The sequence below is a fragment of the Sarcophilus harrisii genome, chromosome 4 (assembly GCF_902635505.1).
Source record: "Sarcophilus harrisii chromosome 4, mSarHar1.11, whole genome shotgun sequence".
NCBI lineage: Eukaryota > Metazoa > Chordata > Mammalia > Dasyuromorphia > Dasyuridae > Sarcophilus > Sarcophilus harrisii.
The window spans coordinates 324,836,268-324,850,527 of record NC_045429.1 but is presented as its reverse complement, the minus strand read 5'-3'; the positions used below and the strand labels follow the sequence as shown (position 1 = coordinate 324,850,527).

The 14,260-nt window shown below is 36.2% G+C and overlaps 1 protein-coding gene across 5 annotated transcripts in view; it reads left to right on the top strand.

Moving 5' to 3' along the window:
• The window catches only part of TLK2 (tousled like kinase 2), a 150,252-nt gene extending 141,601 nt beyond the window's left edge, over positions 1-8,651 (top strand). For all 5 annotated transcript variants that reach the window (XM_031965923.1, XM_031965925.1, XM_031965924.1 and 2 more), the window contains 2 exons: positions 3,379-3,486; positions 5,805-8,651. In XM_031965923.1, coding sequence (XP_031821783.1) covers positions 3,379-3,486; positions 5,805-5,978 — 282 coding nt within the window. In that variant the 3' untranslated portion in view covers positions 5,979-8,651. The remainder of the gene's footprint in view (positions 1-3,378; positions 3,487-5,804) is intronic.
• Positions 8,652-14,260: the final 5,609 nt, after the last annotated feature.

Genomic DNA, 14,260 nt, shown 5'->3' with positions numbered 1-14,260 from the left:
GACTGAAGACTTATCAATTCTCATAAGGTGAAATCCATCAACTGTATTCACTAGAAGAGAAAACTATACTGTTTAATAGCTTTCTAAATAATCAAGGAATGGGCAATGATCCTCTAGCTTAAGACACTTAGTAAATGTAGCTGACTAGCAAAACAAAACAAAACACTGATTTTGTTGTTGTTGTTGTTTGTTTTGTTTCCACAAATTCTGGATGAGTTCAGGTTCACTTTGGGATGGTGTGTCTCTTATCTACTTCTCATTATCCTTTGCTGGATCAGTGCCTGTATTTGGATGATGAATATATACCAAATCTCTTTTCTCTATGCATTCTCTTGCTTCATCAGTTACCATGGCTTATAGCTTTATTCATGATCTCCTTGCAAATGAATCCCAGATCTACATATCACTTTTTTTACTAAACATTTCAAACTGATTGTTTCTTCGATATCTTGCATTCAATTTATTTATTTAAAAAAAGAAATAGTTCTTTCTTTCTTTTCCCTTAAATTCTTTCTTCTTCAGAACTAAAGGATTAGGTTTTTTGTTTGTTTGTTTTTTTGAGAAGTAGGCAATCAGGATTAAGTGACTTCTCCAGGGTCACATAGCTAGGAATTGTTTTGAGGTCTCATTTGAACTCTGCTCCTCCTGACTCCAGGGCCAGTGTTGCAGCATTATTGTTAAGAATATTATGACTCTTCCAAATATCCAACTTCATTAACTTATTGTTATCCTCGAATCTGCATTCTTTCTTACTCCTTTTGTTCAGTCAGTTGCTATATCTTGCTATTTCTGCCTTGACAAGTCTTCATTCAAATCTTTTTCTTTACTCATATAGCTATCATTCTAATTAAGGCATGGAGTACTTTAATATCCTCCTAATGGACTCCCTGCTTCTTTCCATTGCAATCCATTCTACTACCAAAGTGATTTTCCTAAAGTTCAAGGTCTGACCATTTCAACCCTATATTTGCTTTAATATAACTGCAAGTTGTCTTTTCAGTTTTTGTATTTTTTAAAATTTATTCATTTAATATTTATGCTGTATATATATTTATGTATTTATCTTCCCCATTAGACTTGTAAGCTCCTTTGGAGAAAGAATTGTTTAATTCTTTATTCATCTTCTCAGAGTCTAGTATGGTTCTCAGGCATATATTAATTAGGTAATTAATAAATGCTTGTTGATTGATTAATTGTCTTTTAAGTCTTTTGACAAGATGTCTCCAACCTCCTTCTTTGGCCTTATTTCCCATGATCCCCTACCATCTTCATGCACTTAGCATTCTAGTTCAACCAAACTATTAGCTTTTTTTCCAACTTCAGTACTTAACACATGATAGACTTTTAATAAAAGCTTTATTGACCAACTGCCTCTAAGCATTCACACAAGTTGTTCTCTATACCAAGAATTCCTTCTTTCCTGTCTCTGCCTTTCAGAATCTTTATCTTCTTTTAAGGCTTGTCTCAGGTTCCATTTCAACCATGAGGCCTTTCTTGATTAGCCCCATTTGTTGGTGCTGTCTTCCTCTTTGAATCATTATTTATTTATTTATAGATTGTATGCCTTCAGGAAGTTATAAGCTTCTGGAAGCTTACTTCCAGAAAACTATTTTGTTTTTGTTTCTATTCTCATTGCTTTGCCTTATATCTTATTATCTCATTGAATACTAGGCTCTTAATAAAAAAAATTTCAATTGAATTTAATTCTGCATTTGCAAATTTGGGTAATCCTCTCTGATTGGTTTGTACAGTTTCTTCAAAAGTTTGATATATTGTGTACTGTTCTTAAATTTAATTGATTCCTTCATATGTAAAATTCTCCAAAATAATTATAATAGACATAGATACAACCTATGTAAATCGGTCACAAACCCCATGCTTCAGAATGGAGGAAGAGAATATGCACATATTGTACTTTTCTTTCCTTCTTTCCCCCAACCACTTCATCAAAAATTGGCTGTTCCCAAGTTGGGAGAGGAGACTGTGATGTGCTTTTAATTCTTTGTGCTTTAGGTGACAGAATACTAGAACTTTTATCAATTTCTGTAAATTTTAGTTCAAAATTTTTCTTTTTTTTATTATGAACTTGTCAAACAGTAATAAATACCATTGTTTCCATTTGCAAAGAATAGAAAGGATTATTTATGAGAAATTGGTTTTTTTCAAGCTTATAATAAATTTAACACTATAGTTATACTTTAACATTTTATATTAGTTATATAGTTATAATATTTTATATCCTCCACATGTCAAACTGCCCCAGCAGTAAAAACTATTTTCTTGATTTAAACCATAATAAATAAATGTGTGTTACAAATTTTCATACCAGGGAGTACGGCTCAGAAAACACTTTCATCTTCATCATCCCTATATGCCTTTTATCAAGGCAAAGAACTCGAATTAAGCTAGTAATTAACCTTGGGAATAGAAATATAAACAAAAAGACAATCACTACTGTATTTGTTAACTGTGCTTCCCTGTTATAGATAATGTTGATTGTATCATAAAACACACTTGTTACATGCAATTATTTATTTATGTTTGGCGTTCTCTCTCACACACACACACAGGCACACACATCGAATGTCACAATGAAAATGGGACTCAAAAAGCTGAAGTGATTTGCTCCAGGCCCTTCCTCCATAGCAGGGTGTGGGCTCATGGGACATAGGACTGGCAGACAATAGTCTGCCTGAGGAGTTCTTTTAGTGTAACATCCCACTAATCACTTAATGTCTTTTTTCATGATAATGATAAAATCAATCACGTAATTAAGTTTCTGTCATCATCTAACTCCCCAATTTTTCCTTTATTTCTTAATCCTTCTTCTGTAAAATGGGAAGAAAACCCAGGAGTGGTGAGGTTTAAACACTAGATCCCCTCTCAAGTAACATAGCAGTACTACTGTTAGCATGATGCTTATAAGCAAAGAACCATTTGTTAATGTTTAGCTCTCTTTAGGAATGCTACAGAGCTCAATTCGGGTTTGCAGTTTTGAAAATGCTAATGCTACTGAGAATGTGGAGCAGCACTTGCAGCCATTCATTTTTGAGTACTCCTCTAACTTTCTTCCCTTCATGTTCAATATTCCAGTATTTGTTCCAGTATATTGTTTTCAGTATTTCGTACTTCTATCCTTTTTCTGAACCCTATGAGTTTTGTTTAGGTCCACAGGCATTACTCAGGATTAGAGAGTTTGCTGAGCCCCATTTTAACTCTTCTTTGGATTTATACTCTAGACTTGTCAGCCTCTGAGTAGCTCGTTTTGAAAGAGGTTGCTTTCCTTCTTTCTTTACTTGAACTTTATCTGTAAAGGATTGATGTTTTAAGCCGACAATCTTAGTAATCATTCTTTTTCCTTTTTAATAAATATAATAGCCTTTTGGCCATAACCAGTCGCAGCAAGACATTCTGCAAGAGAATACTATTCTTAAAGCTACTGAAGTGCAGTTCCCTCCAAAGCCAGTTGTGACACCTGAAGCAAAGGTAAGCTTGACATATCCCATGAATGGAATGTTCAGTTTGCCCTCTGAGGTTCTCCTTATATGGCAACAGATATGCAAGTTGGTTATTTTTCCAAAAATTATTTAAAATGTTAGGTCAGGAATGAATTACTATTGAGTGCAACAGATCTTGCTACTGTTGTCTTTCCCCCCTCCATCTTTATTCCCATATTAGTAATATTAAATCAGTCTGTGACTAGTCTGAAGGCCCCCTAAGGAGGGAGGGGAAAGAAAGGAAAGGTGGCTTTGTTCATTCATTCAACAGATGATTTACTGCTCTCCTACTCAGAGGCACTATCTTGAAGGACTCACAGTTAAATAGGCGAGATTAAGAAAATTAAATAATAAAGAACCTGGACTTCAACCTGGCTCTTCTACTCATTTCACCTCCTAGACTTCCTAGGACTTGTTTTTCATCATCTGTAAAATGAGGAGTTTTGATTAGATGACCTTTAAGGCTCCTTTCAGACCTAAATCAAATAGTCCCAAGATATAAGAAAAGTTGTTTTGGGTTTTTTTCTGCAAAAATATTTTAGTGTTTAATTAAATTCTATATTATACAAGTTCTAAGAACTCTTACTCACCCCACAATCTCAGAGAAATAGAAGACACTGAGACTTCTTGAATATTCATCATGCTATTGAGAATCTATTATAGTGCTTTTTAAGTTACCCAGGTCCATGAATACTAACCATTCCCAAAAATGTTTTCAGTGCATGCATTTGAGACAGCAGTGCAAAATGTCATTTGGCAATTATTTTTATTAATTCTGCTACCTATGTTTTTTGAGTTTTTCTTTTTAAGAGTTGTTAGAGTATTCATATAGAATAAACTCCAGCCACTTGAAACTTTCATTGGACTGTGATCATTTCTCTCTCTCTCTCTCTTTTTTAAATTTTTTATTTACAAGTTATATGCATGGATAATTTTACAGCATTGACAATTGACAAACCTTTTGTTCCAATTTTTCCTCTTCTTCCTCCCATCCCTTCCCCCAGATGGCAGGTTGACCAATAGATGTATTTAATTTATACTTTAACATATTTAACAATATAAGTACTGTAATCATTTTTTTTAAATAATAGATTTTTATTTTCAAAATATATGCAAGGATAGTTTACTCTTGCAAAACCTTGTGTTCCAAAATTTTTCTACCTCCCTTTCCCTCACCCCTCCCCCTAGAGAGTAAATAACCTAATATATGTTAAACTGTGTAATTCTTCTGTATGTATTTCCATGATTATCATGCTATACAAGAAAAATCAGATAAACGGGGGGAAAATGAGACAATTAAAAGTAAGCAAACAACATCAAGAAAGGTAAAAATACCATGTTGTGATCCACATTGAGCTCATGAGAATGCTATGAGAAAAGTTTAATAACCATCTTGGACAGCCACAGTGTCGTCATAGATCCCACTTGCTCCATGGGTATACTGCAAAAGTCACTATTGCTTACCTCTCCTTTCTCTCCCAGACTCAATTACGTAGTAGCATGAAACAGTGACACCATCTGGATTTTCTTACCTATACCTTTTCTCCATTTGTGAAAGCAACCAGAAGACTGGTTATCAAGTTCCTTCCTAGTCATGGTGAATTTCCCTTTGTCCTGCCTTAATGGTTATTCAAAAACCTGTATCCATTATTTACTTTTTGTCTTCCCCAAAGATCTTACTTATTTTTTTAAATAATATTTTATTTTTTCCAACTTTTGAACTTTCAACGTTCATTTTTTAAAAGATTTTTGAATTCTAAATTTTTTTCCATTTCCCTCCCCAAGAAGGCAAGCAATCTTTTATAGGTTATAAAAATGTTACATTGCCTTTCATTAAAATTGGCATTTTCCCATCTCTTGCTAGTATTGGTGCTTTTGGAAGGGATTCCAAAGATGGCTTAAATTCTGCATTACTATATTTATTCTCATTTCCTTAGTTGCACCATACATCTCCATTTACAGTAGAGAAACTGATGTCAAGGGTCAGAGAGGAATAAGACCAGCAGTGCATGTCATTCACCCTCCTCTGTGATTGGTTTCGTGGGATTTGCTTAGGCTTGCTATGGGGTGTAAGGAAGGAAGGTGTGATGTGTGTGGTTGGCATTGGCTACATCTCTCCCTCTAGCACCCTTCATCCTGTGGAGGAGAGAGAAGCAGGTAATGACCTGTATGTTGTGTTTTTTTTCATATTTGAAACATACTGTATTTTAAGATAGAGTGATTTTATTTGAAAAAGATCCTATAGCCTCATTTGAATTTCTCATTCTGGCTGCAAGTTACTTTCTCAAAGCTGTTTTCTCTTTCTAGGCATTTATCCGGCGCTGCCTGGCCTACCGAAAAGAGGATCGTATCGATGTCCAGCAGCTGGCATGTGACCCCTATTTACTTCCTCACATCCGAAAATCAGTTTCTACAAGCAGCCCTGCTGGAGCTGCAATTGCATCAACTTCTGGGGCATCCAATAACAGCTCTTCAAACTGAGACAGATTCTTAGGCCAAAGACTGTGCAACACAAGCGGACAAATGGCATTCAGCAGTGGATTCGGAAAATAGCGAATCTGAATGGATTTCATGAAACCTGTACCAGGTGCTTTTTTTCTTGCTTTTTTCCCATCCATAGAGCATGACAGCATCAATTCTCATTGAGAAGAAACCTTGGGCAGTGCCAGCCAGGCCCTGCAGGAAAAAGCCCTGAGGTTCCCATGTCACTGGCCGCCGTGTGTGGCTGCTCTGAGTGAGGGGGGAAAAACAAAAACTAACTGGATCCATGTACTGTGAACGTGCAAACATGCAGACTCGGGGGGTCCCTGACGCAGCGCTTCTGATGAAGAATGTGGACTTTGAAAAAACAGACTGGGCTAGTCCAGTGTCTATATTTAAACTTGTTCTTTTCTTTTAATAAAGTTTAGGTAACATCTCCTGAAAAGCTCACAGCACAAAGGCTCAGCTGGGGATGGTGTTTGACTTCAAAAGAAAAAAAAAGTTGCTATTGCCCATTGATGGCACTAGAGTTAGTGTTCCCTTCTCCCCTTCTTCCTCCCCCAATAATTTCAGTTTTTAAAGACTTACAGCTTCCCTGGTCCCCTTTTTTATTTTTGAAAAAACATTTGGTCACAAAGTGAAACCCGTATTAGCAGGTATGTGGAAATGTTCATTCCAATCAGATGCAGCTTTTTCCTCTTCTATCTGATCTCCTATTAACAATTGTTTCCCTCATTTCAGTAGAAAAACAGTTGAATGGGAGAAGAAAGATGTGTGGCTTTTTGCCATTAGACAAGAAATAAGGTTAGAAGACTGCAACTAAGAGTCTCTCTAGGTTTTCAACTATTTCTTCACAATTTAAACACTTGACGGTTGTCCCTTTTAATTTATTTGAAGGGCTATTTTTTTAAATAAAGGTTTGTCTGTCCATGCAATCCACTTGGATTTTCTGAATATATTATCTGTTGAATCTGTCAGAAGAAAAAGAAAAGACAGAAAATAGTCTGGAAAGCCAAATGCAGCCATAGGGATCAGTAGCTTCCTTCACATAATCTATGTGCTCACTAACAATTGTATGTTTCTGGTTAATTACATTAACATTTAAACAGTCCATAAGCTTTCCTCTGCTAGATCATTTGGCAGAAAATTCCGCAACTCATTTTGTACCCTCCAAACTGGTGTGCATGTGTTCCAGCACACTGTGGATGTAGCTTACTGGTTTAGACTCATCTGATAGAGTTTTGAGAGATCTCAAGGAGAATTAGAGATGGCAAATCTTAACATTCTTTTGCCTGACTTTTTAGTTGTGTAGTCATTGAGGTGTGTGTTCATTTGGAGAAGAAACTGAAATGGGAGCCGCATGGCCCCCTCTCTGCCCTCCAAACACCAGAGTGCTAAACCCAAAGAGGGGGAAGGAGGGCAGAGCCCAAACATGTGGCAGCCAGCTTGGAATGTAACTAACATGTGGCAGGAGGGCTCAGCCAGAAATATTTAAAGATGCAGCATTCAGGAGGGGGAGGGTCCCAAAGGCTGAGAAAAGGGAGGTTAGGAGGGTGGGAAGAGAGGGTAAGCACACACACACACAGCTCGAAACCCCCATGTTTCTTTTATATAGGTTTTAGGGGAGAAGCAGGGAGATGCCACTGCTAGCAAATTTTTTTCATCTATAGGGCACACTTTATTTCCCTCACTATGGAGAGTCACTATGGGATGATCATAGCAAATTCTTGAGTTAGAACTGTTTGTGAAGCCAGTCCAATGGGAGGCATCCTTTGAGTCTTCATTAGTACCTGTCCCTAAAGCTTTCCAAATTTTTTGCTTCTGGCCTGGATTTTTTCAGCAGGTACCTGACAAACACTAAAACCTGTCAAGGAAGCCCTCCTGGATTCTGAAAGACTTGAGAGCAAGGAGCTTGTTGAGAGGGGGGCAGGTAGCTATTTGTGTACTGACTGACATGGAAGAAACTATGATCTTTTAAAAAATTATTCCAATAATTTAATCCTAGTAACTATTCTGATTAACTTGATTGGATCTGTAATTCTACTTTAAAATATTTTTAACTTTATTTTTATTTGAGGGGAAAAATGCTGCATCTTTAAGTCTTCCCTCTAACTTCCTGCCCTCTTCAACCTCAGAGAAAATTAACTCCTTTCAGGACCAGTTAAGTCTACATGTTCAGGCTCCTGGAATTGTTAGGTTTTCTTTGAAGTGAAACTACAGTAACTCCACTGTGACTATTGAGCTTTATCTTCTACTTTTTCTACCTCCACTCTGAAGGGAGGAGCAGATAGATTTCCCACCCTCAGCCTTATTGTGTGTCTGGGACAAAGATGGTGCTGACTTAAGTCAGTTGGTTCTGGGACAAGACCTTTGCCCTTGGATGATCTAACCTCACCCTAGGGACAAACAGAGAGCACTGTCCTTTTCTGGTGTGGATCAGGTCACTAGTGAAGAACCAAGTGGGACTCTAGTTTTGACATGCTTTGTTAATATGGGTTTCACTTTCTCCAAGGATGGCCCCTTATTGCCACAATGTTCATTTACTTTACCAAAAAAAAAATTTTTTTTTTTTTAAACAAATGTATTAATTTGTAACTTAAACCTGGCCAGACTGTTTTGGCTTTACCCAACAAATGAAAGACATGGATATTAAAATAAGTTTTAAGAAACGAATTTCCCAGACTCTTGATTTTACTATAGTTGGGCAGCTGCAAACAGAGTCACTTCAAGATATGGGGCATGAAAACAATTTATGGAGTCACAGGTAGGAACTGCAAACTAGATGTTATTAAGCTTCAGGTCCATGAAATAGAGGGATGCTTGGCTATAAGTGAGATATGCCTTACCAGAGTAGCAGTGCTACATATTTTCTGTCCTTGACTATTATGGGGTAAGAGCATTTGCCTGCTATACTTATTCCCTCCCAGTTTAGCCCAGGAACTATTGTAAATTCTGGTCTACACTTTTTGACCAAGTTAATTAGAGCCTTGCTGCACCATACTAGGCTTCTTGTATTTCTGTAACTGAAAGCATTAATTGCCCAGCCCAGCTGTCTCATGATGAGTGTTTCCAAGTTTAGCCGGCAGGTCCCAGTTGACAGTCATTTGCTTGATATGCTGCCAGAATTTACACCCTTCTAGCATAATCTTGTAGGGTCTAAGGGTCACCTCCAGAATCCAGGACATTAAAGTACAGAACTCTTAAGTGGAAGAATTTCTTAAAAGTCTTTTTTTGTAGGACAGAAGATTAGTCCTTTGTTCTAGATCTGTTTTTTCATATAGGTGAATAGGAGAACTATGTTGGGCTAATGATGAATTAACTTAATGAAGATACCAGGTGAAGATAACATCATATGCTCATTCATTCTAGTGTTTGATTGCCCTAATGGGACTAGTATCCTTATGCTCTTCTACCTTATACCCTTCACCATTTTCAGATGAAATTATCTTTCCTGATCCATTAGCATAGACATCTAGGGCTTGTGAACTCTTTGGTTTGTAAAACAAGACAAAGGTCAGCTGAGTAAGGAGAATTGGGAGCATTGTAAGGAGAAGATTAACTTTTTTTAGAAACATTACTCTAAATACCCAAGGGTTAATTGAGAGCTCCAGCATCATTATGAAGGTTGATTGGGAAAGATTCCCCTCTTCAGGAGCCTTAAAAAGCATTTAAGAACATGAAAGGGCCGAGGAAGGCAACGGGAAATGACCAAGCCTGAACTGAGTGGTCATATATTGGTAAGGCTGATGAACTATGATGTGGATGGGGTGCTTGAGGGGAGGTGGAAGGGAAAGGGCTGAGGCGATCGGTGTTAAGTGACTTGCCCAGAGAAATGTTAAGGAAATGTTAAGTGTCTGAGACCACATTTGAACTCGGGTCCTCCTGATTTCAGGGCTTGTGCTCAATTCACTGTGCCACCTAGCTGTACCTAAAGGCTATTGCATTTTTTATCATTTATTCTATGATAAACCACATGAGGTCAGTGAGATTGTGTTCTGATCTTAACCAGTTATTATTCAGCAAGCCTAGAATGCCCAGAATTCAAACACCTCCACCAAAATCTCTCAGTCTAAAAGCAATTGCAAACAGCAAAGATGTGTGACTTTGTTGGCCACATAACCATTTTTGTCGTGGGAAGCTTCTTTCTAGTCAATACACCATTGCTGCATTAAGGATGTAGAGGTACTTGAGGGTTTCCCACTGTGACTTGGAATTCATGATACCACTGGCACACATTGAATCTCCCCACCTTCTCCCCCAAGAGAGACTTCCTAGGTGCATCAGGGTGGAACAACCTGTATTGCTTGTGGCTTGGATTGTGGCCAGTCTATACTTGGATCTGGTCAAGCAGGCATCTTTACCTCTCCAAATAGGAGTTTTGTGAGAACTAGAAGCCCAAGGTCTCTACAGCATCCTTACATTTATTGCTTTGTAAATATGATCCAGCTTCTTTCTTCCCTCCAGCAAAAGGGCAGAGGGCAGTAGAGGTAACTGCTGTCTTCTGAATTATACTGCGGTATTAATCCAATGTAATGGAAAATATAATGGACCAGAAATCAGGAAACCTGTATTTTAGTCCTGGCTTTGTAAGTGTCTTCACTGCATGTTAGTTTCCTGGAGTGGATCCTAGCTGTGGCAATAGCAGCTCAACAAGAAAAAAATGGGCATTTTAATCTGGAGCAGCACAGACCTAATTCTTCAGAAGCATTGTCAAGACGAGTGTATCTGGTCACCCCACTGTTTTCTAACCCTTCTTGTCTTGGGTCCCCATATCTCTCTTCCTTTTTTCCCCTACATCCTGTCCCTAAGCATTTGTAGAAGTCAGGAAGAGCATTTTATAATTCGTTTCAAAAAAGGCAATTAACTTTCTGAAGCTACAAAACTTCCCCAAATTGAACCAGCTTAGTTACCATTGGGATAATAAACGGATAGTCCCATGAAACAGCCATTGTCTATCCAGCGAGATTTTAATGGGCCAAGTTGGAGGAAAGATTGAAATCCCAGAAAGGATCCCATGTAGCTATTCATCTTGAGCCATTACATAAAACCCTGTCCAGAACATAACAGGCAGTCCAAGCATCTATCTATCAGGAGTATGGTCCTGTCGCAGAGGATCATCTTTTGGAAATGCTACTTGAGTTTTACAAGGACTCGGACATTACTTTTCTCCCTGGGAAGAGGAAGGAGTCAACAGAATTGTGTATTGGTTATGAGGCCCTAGGTGAGGACAAAAATAACAATTTCAAGCAATAGAAGATTACAGATTTGAATGAAATGGAACTTAAACCCACTAAACCACAGAAATTGTAGTAAATATATGCTCTGTAGAAAAAATTCGAATTGGGGAGCCCACAGCCACATTTAGAAAGTGTTGTAACTTCTTCTGTCTGGCAGATATTTGCAGCAAACACAAGGAAAGCCAAACACTCTTCCTAGTGTTCCCTCCTCAGACCTGCATCATCTTCTTCTGAAACTCTCCAAGAATATTCTAAAAAAACTTTAAATAGAAAATTATTTGTCTTTACTTTTCAAAAAGAGCTAATGACATTGTCTTGACTAATGTGAATTGGATTTAAGTGAGATAGAGTTGCACAAAGTTGTCAGACTCATCAAAGTCAAATGGCAAGACAAAAATCAAGATGACTTTTAATGGCTTAAGATGCAGGAGATTACAGCCACTTGCTTTAACTGCTTTTATGATATTTGAACAAATTGTTTTCATTTGCCTATCCTACCAATACATGATGTTTACAAACTTGGGGTAGACATTCCCTTAATTTACTGATAGCTTTGAGTCTTATTGGTTGCCCTCAACCTGGTTAAGGCAGGTACGTACTCTGCCAAGACAGATTATCAAGGTGTGGCCATTGTTACAGTTTCTTTGGAGCCATAGGTAACAGTTGAGTGACAGGTGAACACTAAAGGTGGATGAGCAGCCCTGAAAAGGATCTAAGCAAGCCTTACACCAGAGGTGCTAGTTCTCCTTGAACCTCAAAATAGAAGATAAGAGGATTAGAGAAGAAAGGGGAGAAGAAATACTACAATTTAGTAAAAAAGGGAAATCCACTATATCAGGATAAACTCAGAGAAGCTTCATCTAACTGTTGTACCCTTTGAAACCTAAAGTTACATGGTCAGATTAATTGACTTGCACTGAGTGCTGCTGTTGTCTTGAGTTGTACTGGGCAGATGCAAAACTTTTGGTTATTCTCTTTCTCCTCATTCAAAGCAAGTCACTATCTGGAATAATTTTCTCAAGCAACAATTGTTTTCCTTCACTTGATCCAAAATTATGTTATTTGTCTGTACTAGCATAAAGGATAATGGAAAATTTAATTAATGTGGTAGTTTGTGGGTAGCCTTATATTGGAAAGATTTTTTTATTCATTCATTGACTGAATTTTGTTATACAAAATATATTAATCTGAATAAGGCTTGTCTAGTACATATCCTTCTGGATAATCTTACATATTTCATACTTCACTAATCCTAACATGATAGTAACCTCAAGATCTCAAGGGACAAATGTTTTAATTTGCACTTTATAAAGAAATGAATCAAATGATTCCACTTCTTTAAAAAAGAAAAGATCAATTTATATAACTAATCAATTATGTAATTGTAACTTGTTTATTGGATAAAAATGTTATGTTTCACTTTTAAAACCGCTTAGGATTTAAGATTTTACTTTAAATGATGCAAAAATAATAGTAATTGGCAGCATTTGATGCTAAAAATCAGTAAAATTAATTTTTAAAAATAAAATTAATTAATTGAACATAGTCATCTTCAAGTTGTCTTCAAGCTGTGACACCAGGGACTTCCAAAATTTAGAGCTAAAAGGGACAATTTTTTAAAATTTTAAACAAGTTAAAAAATAGGAAAAAAGGGGGAAAAGTTGCCACCTACATAGCAGAACATGAGAAGATTTAAACGAATGAACTTCCATTTCAAGAAAAACATTTCAAGTAATACTATACAATGTGTCCAGAGTTGTCCATCTTTTTTTTTTTGCTTCCTTATACATTTTCTTTTGTACTCTGCTATGTACTTTTTTACTTTACTCTTTTTTTTCCCTTCTCCCCCTCCTTCCAAGATTAACAAGTATGAATATATACACATATAACACAAATATACAGGTGTGCACAAATACATACACACACACACACACATATATATATATATATATATATATAAACATACACATGTACATATACATACAGAGTGATATCTATAATCCACATATATATATATATATATATATATATATATATATACACACACATACATACATATGCATCTGTGTAAGTGTATACTATGCTTATTTGTCCTCCATTACTCTGAAAGTGGATAAAATCTTTATAGTTCCAAGTCTTTCTTCAAAGTTCCAAGGCTGTTCCATATTTTAACTTCAACTCATTATTTCCTATACCATAACAATATTCCAAACTTATACTATCTAGTTATCTTAAATAGTCTAAATATTGATAAATATAGCTAAAATAGTGTAGTTTCCCTATTTTTTCTACTTTGATTAAATCTATTTTAGTTTTAACTTTGAGATCAGGATTAGTACCCCTGCTTTTTTTTTTTTTACATAATAAATTCTACTCCTGATCTTGTTTATATCTTATTTCCGATCCTTCCTGACTGTTTTACTTCTACCCATTATCTTGTTCTATTACTTAACCTACCTCTCCCCCATATCTCTCTCCCCATCTTTTCCCCTTGCCCTTTTTTCTATTTAAAATTTAGAAGATGTTATTTTTCTAAATACACACACACACACACACACACACACACACATATATATTTATGTTCCCTCTTTATCCCATTCCCATTAATCTCTAGATCCTATGCTGTCCTTTATCCTATACCCTCATCCTCTTATTTCTTTATAAATTTGAATTTTTATTCCCTTCTAAATGTGTATGTTGTTCTCACTTTAACCCAGATCTGATAGTTTTCTTTTTTCTAAAAATCCATTCCTTCTCCTTTCTCCTTTCCCTACCCCCTTACCTTCTTTCTGAATTTAAAAGACTTATACATTTTATATATATAATGTGTGATTAAATATAAATTATATATATATACATATATATATATAATTTATGTTTAAATATTATATACATATATATAATTTATATTTAATCGCACCTAATATATATATATATATATATATATATATATATATATATTTGGAGAGAGAGAGAGAAAGAGATCTCTTTAACCTATTCCCAATAAGAGTAGGTTCCAGAACTACCAGTCCTCCCCCATCTAAT